The sequence below is a fragment of the Cryptomeria japonica genome, chromosome 11 (genome assembly GCF_030272615.1).
Source record: "Cryptomeria japonica chromosome 11, Sugi_1.0, whole genome shotgun sequence".
In the NCBI taxonomy this organism is placed as follows: Eukaryota; Viridiplantae; Streptophyta; class Pinopsida; order Cupressales; family Cupressaceae; genus Cryptomeria; species Cryptomeria japonica.
In genome coordinates, this window is record NC_081415.1 from 711,627,391 (window position 1) to 711,648,178 (window position 20,788).

General features: G+C 39.0%; 1 protein-coding gene across 4 annotated transcripts in view; it reads left to right on the top strand.

The window, feature by feature from the left end:
- LOC131061329 (uncharacterized) overlaps positions 1-20,788 on the top strand; it is a 145,544-nt gene that overhangs the window by 104,863 nt on the left and 19,893 nt on the right. For all 4 annotated transcript variants that reach the window (XM_057994969.2, XM_057994972.2, XM_057994970.2 and 1 more), the window contains 2 exons: positions 13,983-14,067; positions 14,419-14,470. In XM_057994969.2, coding sequence (XP_057850952.1) covers positions 13,983-14,067; positions 14,419-14,470 — 137 coding nt within the window. The remainder of the gene's footprint in view (positions 1-13,982; positions 14,068-14,418; positions 14,471-20,788) is intronic.

Sequence of the window (20,788 nt, forward strand, 5' to 3'; positions counted from 1 at the left end):
AGTGTATAATACAAAGTGAAAAATTAAATTCATGCATTTAAAAACTAATTTTTAAATTTCAATTGTATAAAATAGGTGCAATTCTTTGCTTGAGCCAATTAAGGACAAACTGTATATGTGATTGCCTTTATTTTATGTAGTGTCCTTGTCTATTTTATTCGTTCAATCATTGTAATAAGTCAAGTGCTAGCCCATCATGGTGTAAGGTGACACATTTAATTTTTATTGACACATTGAAATTTTTATGGTCTCTTTCAAAAGGTTTAATAAAATTTTTTTGCTTAATTAATGCTTCCAAATCCTTATGTAATGTTTTTGTTAGCCTTGTAGAACTTATAAATAAGAATTATCTTGAGTACCCTTTCATTGATGCAATTACCTTCTGGGTTCTCTTGGTTGCTGTAGTTCCCAATGTTCCCTTTTTTTTCCTATTTGTCTCCTATAAAAGGTTTTGGTAAGGATCAAGGATTCAAGACAATTATCTTCCTTGTCGATGCTTTGATATTGCAACCACTTGATGAAGCAGTAGGTGCATACTCATGCCACACAAGGAGCACAGCAACTGAAAGTCCTGTGAAAGGTTAACATCGAGACACATGATGACCACTAGGATAAGGCTCTCTCTTTGTAAGATTTTCAATGTAACTCTCACTATCCACTTGCAGGGGAAAACAGTAAAGAGAGATATATATGAAAATAAATTCCAACCAATAGAGGTGGTGGACCAAGATTAAAAAAGGCTTTCTATAACACAAGTATTACAACACATTATTTAATAGTCAACAAAGATGAGAAGACACGTGCAACAATGAAAGGCAAGAAATAAAAGATGGTCATCAACCTATAGAAGGTTAGAAACTGCTCATGAGAAATCGGCAAATCCTAAACACATAAGCCAAGGCCACCTGGATGCAAATCAAAATTAGAGAGAAAAGATTCCCTCGCATAATGAATAAACACAGAGAATGAAGCATTTTATTTATTAGAAATAACACAATGTCAAGCAAATACAAGGAAGAAAAGATACATAGCTATACAACTATCAGAAGTCTGAAAATAACATAAAATGTCTGCCCATAGGTTCAAATCTGCTATGAAAAGGGCAGAGTTTTGCCCCAAAAAATCAAAAGAGCTCAATACAATATATAACCTAGAGAGAGAGAGAGAGAGAGAGAATCCTATAGCCTGCAACAATTATTTCATGGGAAGATTTGATTCATGTGTCTGACAATAATGGTTGCCTCCATAGTCTGTGAAATGAATAAAGGAAACTGCCCACTGACTAAGCCAGTAAACTCTCTGTCTAAAAAGGAATTTGATATGCAAACAATAAATGGTTTTTCTGCAAACTTAATATTCCAAGTTCTTGTCACTGCTGCAATAGAGGTTGTGTGCACTCAACTGCCTACTTATCACTTGCAACTAGAACCCTAAAATATTTCTCATACCGACTCTTTTTTCTTTATTGCCCTTAGGTTTTCTCTTTTTTATATTAAGGCTAGTTTAAATATTTATCTCTGGGTTCTCTCTCCATAAAACATTAGCTTCAAATATTTCACCTTCAACATTTGGGTTAATTTAATCATGTGAGCACTCTTGCCATTATAACTTTAACATTGCCATTTTAATTTTCAAACTATAATATTGAAGATAACATTTTAACTTGTGACTTCATTTAATTTTGCACGATAATTTAATTAATAGCAAAACAATGGGCTTTTATAACCTTCTTACTTGTAATATCATCTCCTTTTAAATAATACTCCAAAGTTAATATTTCGTAATCCGTGACTTTACTCTGATTTTTACTTCTTTGTGAACTCACCTTGCTTTTACCCATGTGTATCTTATGGTTTGCCTTTGTTTTCACTTTACCTCTGAGCCCATTTACTTCTATTCAAGAGAGGCAATGAAATAGTATGTGCTGGATTTCTTATTTATTTAAACAGTGTCAAAGCATTTGATCAAAATATTTGTCATTGGCCCCACTTTGCCAAGTCAGCATCTTGCAGCCAATAGTGCTCCTCTTATGCTATATTCCCTTGCAAGCATTAAAATTCTCCACCAAAAATTGGACAAGGGAAATCAACTGTTCACATTTTATGGTTTCACTTAATTCTCTCTTTGCAAAGGATAGAAACATCCTATTATCCATTGGATGAGTGGAAATCAATAGTTGGTGGCACCACGTGCTATTGAAGCCTCCAAACTTTCCAGCTTCTGCCAGCTATTAGAGTATGGAAATCAATGGTTGCTTTTTATCTAGACACAACTTTGGAAAACCATTAGATAAAAAGAATCAACGATTGCTGAGTACTGAAGTTTTAACTTCATTTTCCTTGTTGTGGGACTATTAGGGCATTGTAAAATGTTTGTGAAATCTTTGTTTAAAGTCCTTTCATTCTATATTTGTGTGTTGGTTGGGGAGGGCTTTATCTTGTTTGTCGGGATTGGGGGTCGAGTTCTTATCTCCTCTCAAATCCTTGACATTGGCCTCTGTCTATCAACTTTTCCCTTTGTTTGAAAATCACAGTTATATTGGAGATGCTAAGGACTTCTGAACCTCCAAAGTTCCAACAAACACAAACTTTGTGTTTGTCAACAGTTTGCCATGGTTTGTGAGTTGAATACTGTTCTTGACAGACAAGTGCAAAGACAATGCTCTGTAGTATCTGTCAGCACTACAGAGTGGTTTGCTAACCACTTGGGGTTCTCAAAATAGGTTTAAGTGCTATTGAAGAGGAGGCATTTTCTTTTAGCGGTTATTGAGTATTGCTAATTAATTTCTGGATTTGACCGTTGGTTATTGAGTATTTTGGGTGGTTCTATAACCTACCCCAAGTGTTGAAAAGGTTCTAATTTCTCTCCAAAGTGTCAAAATGTTCAAAGAGAGGGATGGGCGGAATAAAGAAATTGGTGAGCATTAGTGTCAGATTTGGGGGTGGTTCTAGAATCAGCCCAGTTTACTAAAAATGGTTTGATTGCCGATAGGTTCGTCAGCAATCAAAGGAATGGGAAAAGGGTGCAAGTATTGTGTTTGTCAGCAGTTTCCAATGGGTTTAGAACCATCTCCAAATCCCAGCTCAATTATATTCCCTATTAAAATCTTTGACAAGAGGAAGAAAAGGTATTGATTTGCATGGCAGAGATTTGAGGTCGTTCTAGAACCACATGTGGTTGCTGATATAGGGTTGGATGCTGCTAGGATTTGTCGAGAGCAGAAGAGAAAAGGCATGGGGTGTTTTTATGTGAAAATTTTTATTGTCGAGCTTTTGCCCTAATTGTAAAACCCCATCTAGGCCTCAAAGTTGTTCTGTTTAGTGCTTGTCGACATTTTGGAGTGGTTCTAGAACCTCCCCCAAAACATTGACATACAAAGTAAAGTAAGAGAACATGTGAAGTGCTTGGTGAAGACAAAGGAAGGCCAATTGGTCTTTGAAGAGTTCATAGTTGGTGTTGGGTGTTTTGAGGCAGTTCATAACCTACCCAATGTGCTGATAAAAATTACATGTAGTGTTTTTCGAAGGATTCATCAAGTCTCAAACCTCTTTCACAGTGCCAATAGGCAATCCAACTGCAAATGTACATGGACAGAGCTCTAGAATTGGCCATCTGAATACTATATGTTGCTACAGGCCCGATATCTAAAAGGGACATGCATTAAATGTTTTAAAGGTCCAATCTACATGTAAGATATGCCAACATATGTAAAGGACTTGGTCAAGACATTTTAAAAAGGTGTGATATTTGTAAAAGGGAACCCAACATCATATTAAAAGCATTTTAAATGTAAATTGAGTGCCAAATGTAATGTCGTTGAGTTTACTCATTCACTTGCTTGCCATTAATGTTGGGGATCTCTCCTGGCTACCCTCAGCACTTCAATCATTGCCATTCAATTTGAGGCACCCATTTTGGGTGGGAATGGTACTGTGCCCTTGATCTGTTGGTGCTAAAATGTTGCAGATTAGGCCAGGCCCTCAATTGGCTATAAAGATAAGTTTTTGGTCATTTGAAAAGGGAGTTGGCTCTTGTGGTGGATAGAGATTGTGCAGGTGCAAGGGTTTGTCTAGGGCTTTAATCATGCCCTGTCTAGTTGCAGAAAGAGGATGAATTTGTGGTACACTTGAAGGATACTATGAAATGGGTATTGTGTAGATAATGTCTTCAGATTGTTTGTACATCTTCAGGGGAATGCCAACTTCATACTGAGGTTCCCTTTTATCACACTGGGCATTTGAAAATGTGACAACATTTTAAAATATTACAAGCAGTGTAATAATCATCTGTTCTCATAATGTGGATGTATGCTTTTGGATTAATAATCATCATCTTCAGGGGTTGCCAACTTCATACTAAGGTTCCCTTTTATCACAGTGGGCATTGAAAATGTGACAACATTTTAAGATATTACAAACAGTGTAATAATCATGGGTTCTCATAATGTGGATGTATGCTTTTGGATTATAAATATATTTGAAGCATTATACCTATAATGTGACGCTGCATTTGCACAAATCAGTTCTTCCTTGTTTCTCCTTCATCATTTTTCCTTTCTGTATCTGTGACTTTGTAGCCTAGTTGTTGGAGAGGTGCAGGTCTTGGGTCCACCTGACCAATTTCACATCATCAAAACATTAGTTAGTAGTTTAGAGATAGGAGCATCAATTGTGAATTCATGGTCCTATATTATAATCAGGGAATTAACCTTAAAAATCTAAGATAATCTAAATGAACTCATTTCATGTGGGTCATGTTTGCCCATTCAAATCAGCTATATAGAGTTATTGCAGCCAGCCTTTCTTGACCTAGTGAGAATATTTACGGTTAGGAAGGCAAATTGGGTTTGGTTGTCCATTTTGTTTGATTCAATACCTATTTAGGTATACCTCTAGGAACACTCTCTTGAGTATAAGTTGAGCTCAAAGCACAGGAGAGTAAAGTCACTTTCGTAGATCTGACCTTCAACCCTCCATGACCTATTGATGATCGGATTGCACTTTCATGACAACAACCCTGGCCTTGAGAGTGAGATTTTGTTCTCAGAAGTGAAGCTGTGGTTTTGGGACCCAATAGGCCTATGTACACATTCCTGCAAAAAAGTTGTAACACACTTGCAATGCTCTTTGGGTTGCCTTTCAGCTCAGAATTTTTTGATCATTCTTACTGCTTTAAAGATGTTGAATGCACTGGTGCTGAGGTGTTAAACAATTTTTTGGAGGAAATGCTACTGGGATGGAAAGAAATGGTGAAACCATGGAGTTTTGACTTTTGAGCTGCTGACATGGCTGCTGCCTCTCTTTTATCTGTGAGCTTCTTTGTTGAATCATACCAAATAGCGTGGCTGGGACTTAATGGATAAGCTTGCAATTGAACATTGGCCACAGTTACATTCACAGGGACAAGAACTCAAAACTGTATGGGATGCACTCAAGCTCTGCTTTTTATTGGAGTGTAAAAGTGCAGTGCACTCCCTCCTCTCATTTTAATGTCTTCAATTTTTTTTTTCTAAATATATTCCTGTGTGTAACTATTAGGGAATAAAGAGTTGCATAGCTTTCTTTAATTCTATTCTAAAAATGATGTTCAAAATTTGTTTGAGGTGTTCTTTAGTGTACGGATATTGATATCCTATCCAGTGAGAGAAGATTGTGGATAAGAGCAATGGAGGTGAGGGAGTATGCACTAGGAAGTTGTTGACGTGTATTTTGTACACAATCATACACAGAATAAAATACCCAAAGGCATCTTATCCTCTCTTGAATAACGCCTCTAACTGCTGAAGATTCGCATGAAGGATCAGTTAGGATGACTCCAATGTTCTGGTTAGTAGGGTCTCTACGTGTGGATAAGCACCAGTTGGTATGATGTGATTTGCTGTGTCCTCAAGGGGTCTTACGCTTCCGAAAGTTCGAGATTTTACTAAACTAAAGAAACTTTTCAAAAAAAATAACAAAAGAGTAGGGTTTTGAAAGAAGTCTAATCTAGTCTAACCCTAGAATGACTTAGTGTGAACAAGACTTGGCAAGATTCAACCAACTTCAACATTGCCATAAGATAACAACTTAATTGAAATTGATGCGATCTTCTAAGGTAATAAAATGATTTTCAATGCATCAAAGATCAAAGACACTACCACGAAGGTACATATCCAAGATACAATAATGATTGAAGGTAAAGTGATTCAAATATATCCAGTCGACCACACAAGGCGTTCCTACAATCAGCAAGAAACTAGTGGTATGGAAAACGAATCCTACCAAAGATCAAGTCTCACACTTTGTCCTTCAAATTAACACACTACTTTGATTGAGCATGATTCAAGTAAATTGAACAACCATGAAGATAACCAAGAAAGTTGCAACAAAACACCGTAACTTCAATATTTCATTGATTTCAAAGTCATCATGTACAACAATTGTTTGAATTTCTTTCTTCAAACTCAATCTTGCTACAAAGTAAAATTGCTTCTAACTCTAATCTCTCTAATCTCTTAACTATCTCTATTCTCTATTACAAAAACCTTGATTACAAATGAAATGAAAAATGAGGGTATAAATAGCATCCTCAATTACAATGAAAGGTCCAGATTGAAAGTAGATCAACGGTCAAGATCATGACACCTAAACCCTGATTAGGGTTTGTTACAAATGGCCTCCTTTTTACTGAACAATATTAAATGCATAGCCAAATATTAAATTTGGCACAAAAACCTAGGAGACATAAACCAATGACAAATAAGATGTCATGTCATCTATAACAACCTTTCATCTAGAATCTTATTCCCTTTCCAATTCTCTTTTTTAGCATATGCAATGAATCTTGACACGATTCCTTCGATTTCTGCAATTGGAATCTCGAGAAGATTCTTCATACTCTCTTCCAAGTGGATGACCTGATCGAATGCATCTAGAAGAGCTGCGTCCCATGAAGGTTCAAGTTCCTTTGTTCTTTCAATCAGGAGCATGGTAGCAAACATCTGATCATATTGCTCGTCTGTAACATTAGCGTCCTTGCAAAAGATGACCTTGATTCTTTCCTCTAATTCTTGCATATCCACATCTGTCTCAACCTCGATCCTTTCGCCAAGAATGGTACGAAGTACCTCAAATACTCTGTCCTGGATCGGATTGATCACCTCCTCCACTTGGCTACATCTAGCACTGATGTCCTCGAAGAGAACACTCTTCATATGGAGTAAGGTTGACCACTGAAGCAAACTGTGAGGTCCTCCATCCATGATCTTCTCTTGCGTTAAGACCTTCCTTGATGTGTGTCTAATTACTTTCAAGACAGGAATGATAACGTCTTTGGTATGAGCAAATGCGGCTACTGTTATCATCAAATTGTGGATTATCTCAAGAACTTGGATAGCTTGATGAATAATCTTCATCATCCTTGTTACAAACTCTAAGGCAACTGTATGAGATTTATCCATCCAAGTACTTGTACGTTGGACCATATTCCTGAATCTTTCTGCCTCATTGATTGATTGAAGGGGAAGTGCCTGCACTGGTGATCTAGCTGGATCCTGACGTCCCAAAGGTTCATTGATGTGACTGAAATATGTCCTCCATGCACCGACCTCCCTCTCAAGCTTTCTATTCTTCTCCATTTCTTCTCTAAGCTTGTCCTTCAATGCTTCAAATGAGTCGGTGGCATCATCCAATGTCTGCTCTGCTGTGGATGGTCCTAGCTCAAATGTCTGTATATCATATTCCTCTGCTAGGATCTCACCCTCATATTTGTCTACTGCCGGTGTAGCTATCTGCAGTTTTCTGGATCCAGTCTCATCTCGAATCATCTTAGACATCTTGGTAGCCTTCCTCTTCTCTGTTACTTCGTGTGAGCGTCCAACAAGGCTCTCTAAATCAATTGCATTGTCTTCGTCCTCTACTACGATCACCTTGGTTAATCTTTCCTTCAACCAATCTGGGATGGCCGATCTTGTTTCTTGAACTTGTATCTCTTTATGCACTATTTCTTCTTCTCTGGGAGGAGATGTCATTTCGTTGTCCTCTTTATCTTCATCTAGCTCGTAATCCTGGAGAGATCCATTTGGTGACCCTTGTGGTGCCTGTCCTTCTTCCTGCCCATCGTTCTGTACCATCGACTCCATGGATTCCTCCACTTGAAGTGTCCTCTTTTCTGGTCTAGAAGATGTACCTGATGAACGATCTCGGTTAGCTACTTGCTTTCTCTTGGAAGATTCCTTCTTTTCTGATCTTTCTTTTCTCTTCGAACCTCTTGGATGGAGATTGCCCTCACTGGCACATCGAAGGTTTCCTTCACCTGAATTTCTAGGATTAGGATTGCCTTCACTCACACTAGCTCCACCTTCGGCTGGTTTCTCTTCCAAAGTGAAAGTCATAGCTATGCCTTGCTCTCTCAACTTCTGATGTTGTACGTCAACCCATCTGCGAGTACAAGACAAGACTGGTGCCATCAAAGTATCTAGATCCACAACCTTGGGCTCATTCCAATCTAACCTTACTGATTTGCTTTCTCGATCATAAGATGATTGGATATGCCTGCCACTGTCCTTTGGTCGGCCACTCTGTAAATCCTGCATTTCCTAATGAAATCCAAAGGCAATCTAGAATGCATTTTTCGTTTTACTTCAAGATCATCTAAGAGATTCATCATAAAATCTTCTATTTGGTATTCATGCCTAAACTTCCTGCCGACTGTCTCCTCTAAATGTCCATGTGGATCAAAGCTTTCTCGCAAAGCAAAAGATGAAAAAGAATACAAGGCTAACTCCTTCTCTGTGTCATCCATAGCTAAAGCATTAGGACATACCTCAACTGAATTGCCCAAAATGATAGGTACTGGAACTCCATTCCCATGTCTGTGTCTGAATGCCTTCGCATATGCTGCCAACTGTCTTGTTACTTCAAGTGACACAATTCTGTCTGTCGGATATCTCGGCAACATGTATGGAGGTAAAGGACATCCATGCACTCTAATATAAGTGAACTTGGGAAACTGAATAAACCAAGCACCGTACCTCTTGATTAATTCCTATGCATCCTGAGATAATTTGTTGTGAATTCCTCCTTGCAACGTCCTTGTGATGTTCATCGTGAAGGTATCATTGATTAACTTGAAGTTACTTCCTGGCGGATGATGCAAGTAGGCATAGGAATCACAAGCTCTGACCTCGCCGGGTCCTCTTCCAATCACTCCTCTGTGAGGTAGTCTTGCGTACTCAAAATTCCTGATTAAGGCATAGATGACGTATGAACTCATGTGGAAGGACTTGTTAGCCTTGAGTCTCCTCAATTGTACGTCCAAGCAATGGCTAATCATCCTAGCCCAATGTATAGTACCTTTCCCTTGAACGATCACCTGGATGAAGTAAAACATCCACTTCTCAAAATAGAAGGCGTGAGGGGCTCCTGTAACTCGGTTGAGCATGGTGATCAAATCTCTGTACTCCTCCTGGAAATCAATCCTGTGCGGTGTGTTCGGGATCTTGCTTAGACGGGGACGGCTCTTGAGTAACCAGTTCTTGTTGATAATGCTTAGACAAGCATCTGGATCATCTTCGTACATAGACCTGGCTCCTTCTATGCTCTTGTATATCATGTCCCTGTGCTCTGGAAGATGGGAAGCTTCACTTATAGCTTCCTCTGAAAGGTACGCCAAAGTGTTTCCCTCATTGGACACGATCGTTCTGGACTGTGGATCATAATGACGAGCACACTCGATCATCAACTCATGGCACTGAACTGCTGGAGGAAAGCCGGCCGCCTTAATGATGCCACTCTCGATTATTCTCCGGACGACAGTTGATGGCTTGCCAATGTAAGGGACCTCTCGAAACTTCTTCGTGCTGAAGTTGCCCAAGTTGGTATCTCCAATGTTGCTCCATTTCGACACGATCTTGGTCTCTACTTCTTCGGTCTTCTGATCTTCTTTCATGAGTGCTGAACGACTGGTGGATGCTCCCGCCTTCGGGGTCGCCATACCTACACAACATTTCATAATGAGAAACTAGATCTTGCAATATATAACATGGATTAGAGAATGAATTTTAGGAAACGAGTTATCATTTCCTAAAAACGATCGAGGCAGGAATTCAAAATTCAAAATTTCAAAATTTAAGCTATGACGATCAACGTTTAAAATTAAAACAATAAAACCAAATCGCCATACCTTATTTGAGAGCTAACTCTAGAATGCAAAATGAATAAAATCGCCTAGGCAAAATTGATATTAAATGGTCTTCAACGTGATCTTTTCTTCAAAATATCAATTTCACCACCTTTGGAATGTCCTTGACGAGATATTCCAATGTCTTTGACGTCCTTGGCAAGTTCGCACAAAATGAAGCTTCAAGTTCGTAGCGCCTTGGATTGATGTTAATGCCTTTGGTTAATACTTCGCACCACCTTGAATACAATTCGCACTTGAACACAATTTCGCACTTCTCCCTTTGTCTTCCAAATCGCATGTCAAATGGCAAAAAATGATAATATGAAAATGAAGATTTTCACCCTCCCTTTATAGCGCTCACACCATATTCACCTTAAGGCCGACTTGGTAATTAATAAGGCAATTTAAAACGATTTTTTAAACAAATAACAAAGCCGACTTCCATAAAACAAGTGCTCCGTTTGATTTTTTATTAAATTAATAATTAATTATTAAGTGCCTTCGTTTATAAATTAATTAATTCGATTTTCTTACAAGGCAAAAACAATTAATTAATACCAAGCGCAAATTTTAAATGCCATTTAAATTGAATTTTCAAAAATTATCGATTTTTAGCATTTAAATAAATTCAAAAATATTTGTTTGAGCGCCAAAATTTTAAAGATAAAAAGTGCAAACCTCATCGCCCTGGTCCCTAACTGAGGGACAGGAGCGATCCATCAACTTTGTCTCGATCCTTGCACTTTTGACGTTCAAAGTCTTCATCTCTACGTTGGATTTGGCATTTTCCTTGGGTCCTTCGATCTTAATTGACTTGCTTGTGCGAATAAATGCATCTGATGACCATTATCGCCCTGGTCCCTTGGAGAGGGACAGGAGCGATCCCTATTCTTTTACGTGAGATTCTTCGTTCTTGATATCAATTCCTCATTCGTTATCCTTCAAACAATGTTTTGAACCCTTTGCAAGTTTGTTTTGTCATGATCTTCGAAGGATGATAAGTGCTTTAGCAAATATCGCCTTGGTCCCTTGGAGAGGGATAGGAGCGAACTTCATAGTTTCTTCTTGATCTTTGTAACTTCGAACTTCAACCTTCATTGTGAGGGACAAACCATGTTATTCTTTCACTCCCCTTTCGTTTCACTTGAATTCTACAAGACACTTTGATGTTTAGAGGAATATCGCCCTGGTCCCTTGGAGAGGGACAGGAGCGATCTTGAAGCTCTAGCTAGAATTTGCCACCTTTCAACCTTTGTACTTCGATCATCATCTTTCAAATGGCGTCCTCGATCTTGCCCATCCTTGTCTTGCCTTGATTTTAAAGGAATATGAGTGTTTTAATAAAAATCGCTTTGGTCCTTGTCCAAAGGACAGGAGCGATATAACTTTCTTATTCAAATTGGTATACTTTGACGTTCGACACCTTTGCATATCACCTTGTTAAGACGTCTTAGACCTTGTGTGATCCTACAAAACCTTGACTCGGCATGAATTTTACATGAATTGGCAAATATAATAGATATCGCTCTGGTCCCTTGGAGAGGGACAGGAGAGAACTTTAAGATTTTGAGCTTGTCTTTGTTTCCATCCACTTGCCATCGCTTTCATAATGTAAGATGAAGTCCCTTGATCCTTCTTAATCACTTGATACTTGTTTAACTTTTGAAATCTATGCCTTTATGGAAATATCGCTCTGGTCTCTTCCTGAGGGACAGGAGCGAATTAGGTGTCTTGATGTAATTCCTTCAACATAGGCGACTTTGGATACTTCGTCCTTTATTGGGACGCTTTGAAATGCTCTTGCCACCATGTATCCGATACTTGGAGTGTTTTGAACTTGAAGAAAAGGCAACATACTCATTACATCGCCTTGGTCCCTTGGAGAGGGACAGGAGCGATCTTGCTCTTGTGGGCTTCATCTCACTTTATCACCTTCAAAAATTATCTTCAACGGATTCGTAATGTACCTTTCCACTCATCCATGCCTTGGAATCCATTGCAACTTGGCAAGAAATTTGTCTAAGACAAAAATCGCTCTAGTCCCTGCCTGAGGGACAAGAGCGAACTTGGCCATTTAGGTCCCTTGTTGACGTTTCATAATCTTCAATTTGTCTTCAACGGGTTCAATTCATCCCCTTCCTTGCCTTCAAACTTAAAACTTGCTTGATCTTCGTCCAGTACATGTCCTATGAAGGATTTTGCTCTGGTCCCTGGGAGAGGGACGGGAGCTACAAAGAACTTCGCCCTGGTCCCTGACCGAGGGACAGGAGCGATTTTTACATCTTGGGTCATTCTCCTTCACGACGGCACTTCAAGTTATATTCATTTGATAAAATGCATCTCCTTGGACCTCTTCAAATTGTCAAGTTGTTAAAATCCTGCAAGGACAAAGTAATATTTGATTTTAAGCTCCGGTCCTTCACTGAGGGACAGGAGCGATTTTCTTCCCTGAGGCATTTCCGTGTTCGTGAAATTCTTCAATTTATATTCAATGGAAAGATCATGCCTTTTTTCATTACTTCCAATTCGAAATTTATCTTGACCCTGCAGGGACAGTAAGATATTTGAAAACGAGCTCCGGTCCTTCACTGAGGGACAGGAGCGATTTTGCTCCTACAGGCCAAAATATCATGATTTTACAAGTTTAATCACTTCACAAGGCAAAAACAATTCATTTCCAATGCCCGGGATCAAAAATCAAAAAGGTCAAAATTTGGTCAAAATTACTCAATTGGACAAAATTCACATTTCATCATCAACACTTAGACAAATTTAGACTTTGCACTTCAAAATTCCAATTGAAAATAGACCATTTTGGCGAAATCATTTCATTCAAAATTTGCATCCTACGAAAGGAAGCTCAAAAAGCTCTCAAAACTAACTGGATTCTGGCCTAAAAAGACAGTAATCAAAACCCTAAGGCTTGACCCTAAATCCAGACAACTGACAAACTAACAAAACCCTAAAAACGAAACGAAAGGCGAGCGAAAAACGAGCAAAAAGAGGGGGTCCCCATTTCAAATGGGGCGATGTGTGAAATGGTCACAACAGAAGTATAAGCACTCGAGAAGTTGTATGGGATATGCTCAAGCTCTGATTTGCATCGGAGGCAATATTGCACTTTATTGTTCTCATTTCAATGTCTTAAATGATTTTTTTAAAGATATCTTTTTTGGTTTAACTATTACTCAATAAATGGTTAAAACCATAAAATAGCTTGCTATTAAAAAACTGATGCTCAAATTTTGTTTGATTAGTGTGCATGTTCCTTTAGTGTATGAATATCAATAGAGTAAGAGAGAAAAGAGTATGGATAAGAGCAGTGGAGGTGATGGAGTATGCATGTATAAAGGAATATGTACCTTTATGTACATAATTGAGGCACAATTAGCTGTGGATGCCAAGCTAGTGATGTCTCTCCCTTTGGAAAACATCATGTACCCAAAGTCAACTGATTGGCAGTATTGGTGAAATTACATGCATACTTAAAATTTGTCCCATTCTCTCAGTTTCTAAACAAACCCCATTTCTGGACTCTGCCAGAACCATTAAATAATTTCCTCCTTTCTTTCTGTTCTCAAAGAAGGTTTATTTGTGTAATCCTTTGATTTCCTGCTTTGCCAAGATTAAGAATCATGATTTCACAGTTTTTGGAAAGTAATTTTTTTGCAGTGGGACTTCTATAGTGACTTGCATATGTATATCTTTATACCCACTAGATGATCTGCTTGATGAATACACAAAAATGTAGGATTGCATTTTCAAAAGTTCAATTTTTTAAGTGCTTCTGAATTTTATATTTGTGATCTTCCCATTTGTAGGGTGGAATTTGAAGACGTTCACATGCTAGGTGATAGTTCAGCAAAGCATTCACCTGAAGTTTTCTATGCAGGATCTCTATGGAAGGTACAAAGAGCTTTTATGTTTCTTTTCAATCAAAGAATTCCCAAAATTATCCATCTTATATTTATGGGAAATCAGAAACATCAATTAAATCTTTTTATTTTGAAGAGGCTATTAAAGACTTCTGGTCCTACATGCTTTGTACTTGATTTTTCACTCTGTCAAGCCATATCATTCCAGAAATGGATTGGAGAAGCTTGAAGTTGGAATAATTTTTAAGCAGTTAGTAAAGAAGGCCTATTCTGCAAGAAATATTTCCTTCGATAAATTGGGGATTTGTGCACATTGTTCTTTCTTCTCTAGTGCTAGTGATCACTTTAATCATAATGCCATTTCTCTTTGGGACATTGACAGGTTAGTGTGCAGGCTTTTAAGGATGAAGATCCTCAAGGTCGTCGTACACTTGGTAATTATTTTTGTTTTCCTTCAGACTGATGAAGTTATTTTTTTGGAGAAGTAAGCAATTCTCATATTCTAGTTAGGACTTTGATGATAATTGTAATGTCCCCTAATTAGTTGCGCTTTAATTTAACCCAAATTTGGCCAAATCTATGAATAAGTAATTGGGTTTTATAGGTGTACCTCTGTATATTGTTTTCCTGCAACAAAATTAGAGAACACACATGAAATAATACTTGAACTGAAATATGAATTATTATAAATGATATAAAATCTGCTATATTAATGACTTAGAATTATATTTGTTGAATATGATCAGATTATTATATTTCCTAGATGAGATCAGATTATAATATAAAGTCAGTTTGTAAGTCAGTTACTAATCAATTCCTTTAGTCCACTAGTTGGATAGGGTGTCCAAGAAATCATCCCTCCTAGGCCCAAGGGCAGAATACCATATCCCCCTTGGTTCCATATGGCAGGTGTTAGGCATCCATCATGGAGTGGCGTGTTGTTGGGATTAATCATTATGTTATGTTGTTGGTAATTGTGGGTTTCGGCAGCCAGTTAGTCTTTCCGAAGGGCAGTTGGACGCGATGGTTGGTCGCATCCCTTCGTGTAGAAAATTTGTCCACAAGAATGTGCAACAAAGTATGCAACTTGGCAACTTGGTGTCTGTCCGAGATCTGCTCCTCCCCAACTGGTGTAGGATACATAATGCCGTCCATTCAGAATTATCCCATGCTTTGTGCCAGACTGCATTAGAACAAGTATACAAGAGGGTCCCACCGACATTGATTGTAGAAGAAATTGAAAACCCAGAAGTTGAAAGTTCTTCAGAAGATGAAACTCTATCTGACACATCAGTGGAAAGCCAAGAGGTCCAAGAGTCAGAAGACCAAGGGAATTCAATATGGACATTAAGGTTCGATGGATCTAAATCCAAGCAAGGATCTGGAGCTGGCTTCAAATTAATCAGTTCGTCAGGAGAAACCTACCTTGCCGCCCATAGGCTAAAATTCCCTTGCACCAACAATGTGGCTGAATATGAATCCTTGATTCATGGGTTATTGCTAGCTATCAGAAAGAAAGCTAAAATACTGCAGGTATATGGAGATTCAGAAATAGTAATAAAACAAATCAGAAGGCAGTATGTGTGCCACGACAAAAGGTTGACTAGATACCGGAATCGAGTTTGGGATCTCATTGAAAGTTTTGAGGCCTTCAATATCAAGTCCATATACAGACATTAGAATCAAGTGGCCAATTCTCTTGCACAAGCCGCCAGCTCTTTGATACCATTAACAATGGAAGGATTGAAGAAGTTCACAGTAGAGCTGAACTTAGTACCTTCAGTCCCAGATAACATCACCAACTTTCAAGTCTTTGTAGATGACAAGCACATATTGGATTTCTTGACCAACACGGATGTCTTCTTAGCCCAAATCATTGATGAAGAAGAAATTGAGGGAGCAAAATTGGATGCAGAAGGGGTTTTGAATTTGAAAACAAACACTATTCCAAAAGGAATGGTGGAGCTAGAAAGAATCTTTGATCCCGACAAATTGAGAGAGATGAAAAGCCATAGCATGGAGGGAAATGCGTGCGACACAGTCAATGTTGGTGATGATAGACAAGTTAAGAATGTGTTCATTAGGAAGGTCTGCACTTCACAAGAAAGAAATGGTATCTTGAAAAATGTAAGAGATTTCCCAGATGTCATCGCTTGGAGCTATGAAGATCTCAAGACTTATGATACTGCAATCATCACTCACACAATCCCTTTGAAGCCAGGAAGCAAACCTTTTAGACAGAGACAAAGGCCGGTCAATCCTTTACTGGAACCTTTAATATATCAAGAGGTTAAGAAGTTGCTCTCAGCCAAAATTATCTTTCCAGTAAGACATTCGACGTGGGTCGCCAACCTGGTTCCTGTCAGGAAAAAGAATGGAGAGATCAGATTGTGTGTCGATTTCAGAAATCTCAACCGAGCCTCAGAAAAGGATAATTATCCATTGCCATCGCTGGATGAAGTTTTACAGATTGTCAACGGGTCGCAGATGATGTCGTTTCTGGATGGATATTCAGGTTATAATCAAGTATTGGTTGAACCTGAAGATCGACTGAAGACCGCTTTCACTACCAAGTGGGGAACATTTGCATACAAAAGGATGCCTTTTGGGCTTATCAATGCTGGGGCCACCTTTCAGAGAGCCATGGATATCGCTTTCAGAGACTTAATTGGGAAATGCATCATCATATACATGGACGATATCACAGTTTTCTCTAGGAAAAGGGAAGATCATGTGGATGATCTAAGAAAAGTCTTCCAAAGGTGCAAAAGATACGGCGTTTCTCTCAATCCTAAGAAATGCATATTTGGGGTGACGGAAGGAAAGCTGCTGGGACATGTCATTTCAGAGAAAGGAATCTCTATTGATCCTGATAGAGTGAAGGCTATATCAACCATCAACTTGCCAGCCAGTAAGAAGGAACTCAAATCATTCTTCGGCAAGATCAATTTTGTCAGAAAATTCATCACAGGGTTTGCCGAAATAGTCAGGCCTTTGAATGAGATGTTGAAGGAGGACGCAAAAATAGAATGGTCGACACAGGCCAAGAGAGCATTTGACGAGATAAAGTCGGCAATCGCAGAAGCACCAGTACTGATTAGTCCTGATTATATGAAGCCCTTCTACCTATATTCATTTGCCTCTGAATACACTTGTGTAGCTATTCTTACCCAGAGGAGTGAAGAGAGGAACGAGAACCCAATTGCATTCACGAGTACCCCGTTGAAAGATGCGGAACTCAGATATCCCAATATTGAAAAACAGGCATATGCATTGGTCAAAGCCATTAAAAAATTTAGACATTACCTCTTAAGAGCCAAAATCTATGCAATTGTACCAGATGCAGCTGTAAAAACCCTCCTCATGCAAAATGAACTAGGGGAGAGAAGAGGCAAGTGGGTCGCCATTATTCAAGAATCTGATATTGAAATCCAGCCTATGAAACTTGTTCGAGGGCAGGGTTTAGCTCAGACACTGGCAGTCGACGGGCCCGGGTTAATCCAGCAAGTTTATGAATTGGATGATGTCACCCCAGATGAATGGTACAAGGAAATTGTGACTTACCTGCTCAACCACAAATGCCTTGCTCATATGACACCCACTCAGAAAAGAGCATTGAGGATAAAGTGTCGGCATTATATACTTCAAGGATCCGTCCTATATCGCAGGAATCATGAGGGAATATATCTAAGGTGTGTTGGCAAAGAAGAAGCCAAACAAATAATTGAACATTTTCACTCCAAATTTGGGACAGGACATGGTGCTAACCTGGCTACAGCTCATCAAATCCTGAGGGAAGGATATTACTGGCCCACACTATTCAAAGATACATTTGATCATGTCAAGACTTGTCACACTTGCCAAGTCGCCGCTTTCAGAGAAAAGAATCCTGCCATGCCATTGAATCCAGTGATCGAAGCAAGACCATTTGCAAAATGGGGAATGGATTTTATTGGTGTCATCAACCCCGCATCCTCGGCGCAACACAGTTATATCATCATTGCTACCGATTATTGTACTAGATGGTCAGAGGCTCAAGCTCTCAAGGTATGCACTATTGAGGCCGTAATTAAATTCCTTGAGGAAAACATTATTACAAGATTTGGGTGTCCTTATGCATTGGTTTGCGACAATGGTTCAGCCTTCACATCATTGAGATTTTCAAATTGGGCTTTTGAGTATGGGATAACCCTTAAATTTTCGTCTAATTATTACCCTCAGGGTAATGGGTTAGCTGAGTCAACAAACAAAAACCTACTCAGTGTGATCAAGAAATTGTTGGAGAGAAGTCCAAGAGAATGGCATACCCAACTGAGATTTGCCCTTTGGGCAGATAGGATCAGGACCAAGAACGCATTAGGGATTTCGCCTTATTTCCTAGTTTATGGTCAAGACCCGGTATTCCCTATGCAACTTAGGATCCCGACCTTGAGATTTATCCAAGAATACATGGAAGACACCGACGTTGTCCAAGCCTGATTAACGCAACTATTGAATCTTGAGGAAAAGAGAGATCAAGCACTGGAAAATTTTGCAAAGCATCAGGGAATTGTTAAAAGATGGTTCGATCGACAAGCTAGAACCAAGGCGTTTCGGATCTTAGACCTTGTCTTATATTGGGATAAAGCACACGAAAAAAAGGGAGAGCATGATAAATTTGATAGACTATGGAAAGGCCCTTATCAAATCTCTGAGATTCTAGGAGAAAATGCCTTCAAACTAAAGACCTTAATTGGAGAGGACGTCCCATTGCCTATCAATGGGAGGTATCTCAAGCATTACTTCCAGTCCTAAAGTTCAGGAGGTCTGCCTTTGTACATAGTTAGTCTAGTTTCTTTCATTTTGGTTTTGTTTGGTTTGGTTTGTTTTAGGTTTGTCCTTCGTTTTGTTTTTTGGGTCTTGGTTTTGGTGGTTTTTGTGTCTTAGGTTAGGTTGGTTGGTTTGTTTTGAGGGGTATCCATTTGAAAATGGGCGATTTTGTGATGAAGCACTCTGACCCCCACTAGATTGTTTGTTTCATTTGGACAATTATGAAGTCTTTTAGAAACACAAAGAAGTTTTTCTTGATATAATTTTGAGTCAGGCCGTATTTGCAATGAAGTAAGATTGGCTTATTGGACTTAGATATTATTGTCCTTTACTTATTATATCTTTTCATAGTTATAATCTCTGAGTCGTTATGGTTTTCAGGCTAAGCTGTGATCGGTGAAAAATCTAAAATCTGGCTTCAGCGCCACCGCAATCCTCAAACCCTATTAAGCTTCACTGCTTACGAGCCAAAAGAATTGACAGAATGAAAAGGCAATATCAAAAAAAAAAAAAGTGAGAAAATGAAAGGAAAAATCAAGAAAGAAAAAATGAGCTGAAAATGAAATATCAAAATTGGCTACGGATGCCTGGCTGGCAATGGAGCAATGTTCGTGAGCTTGCGGCGATAACCTCGTCGGGACTATGGATGTCTGAATGGCAGCGAGGCTCTATCCAGGATGCTTTTGAAGTTCAGATAAACTACGTAGCTAGTCACAGGGGAACCTGGAGATAATGATTGTCTTGTTGAGGGGAATTAACTCATTGCACACACATGGATAACTATGGACTTAATACTTTGTCTCGATATGAAAATCTCTTCTTGTAAGTGCTATTTAACTCGTTTTATTGAGGGAGATTTTCTGAGTATTCTTTAGGATGGATTGATTTTCAAATGTTCGCAAACATTCTCAGTGGTGTCGCCAGATGTTGTGACCATTTCACACATCGCCCCATTAGAATGGGGACCCCCTCTTTTTGCTTTGGGTTTTGCTTTCTCTTTGCTTGTTTTTCTCTCTGCTTTTTAGGGTTTTGAGTGAGTGAGTGATCTGCTTGGGCTGGCTAGATTAGGGCTAAACCTTGGAAGCTCATTTTAGGGTTTCTTTCAAGCTAAGTCTAGTCTTGTTTTGGGAGGTTGTTAGTCGTCTGCTTGAAGCCTCAAGATTGCTATAATGAAGCACGCCTTTTAGGGGAGTCAAGTTGGTTAGATCAGAGGATAGGGAGAATAGGTCTCAGGTTAGGTCTAGATTGAAAGAAGGTTTTCTTGTCAGGATCCTGTTTGTTTCCCGTCTAAGTCAGTTGAGTAGAGCCAGTGAAGAAAAGGAGTTGGTTTGATCAAGTTTGATGGGGGATGAAGCGAGTCAAGGTAACATCTAGTTTGAAAATGTCAATTTCGCTCCTGACCCTTCCAGAGGGTCCAGGGCGAAAATCATTGTAAACCTCTTTTTCTCCTCATTTTTGACTAAGTGATGCTTTCTAGGGCATGTTTGGAGGTGAATTGATATGTTCTTGCCTGGAGAGGGATTTGATTGATTTTTGAAGAGCAAGATGATGCCTGAAAGAGGATTTTCGCTCCTGATCCTTCCAAAGGGTCCAGAGCGAATTTCATCCTAAACCCTATTTCTTGCCTTGGATAGACTTGCAATCTTGTTCCTAGCTTAGAAAATGACCTAACTTTGCCTTATGAGGTGGTTTGAAACATGAAAATTGAGCAATTTGGCTTGGAATGGAGATTTCGCTCCTGACCCTTCCAAAGGGTCCAGAGCAAAAATCTTATTTGAGCTTATTTCTCACTAACTTTGGCTAAATTGTGATGTGCAGGGTATCATGGGAGAAAGATTGGACATCCTTGAGATTTGGAAGCATGAAAAAATGGAGAACTTTGGACAAAATGGTGAATTTCGCTCCTGACCCTTCCAAAGAGTCCAGAGCGAAATTCCCAAATG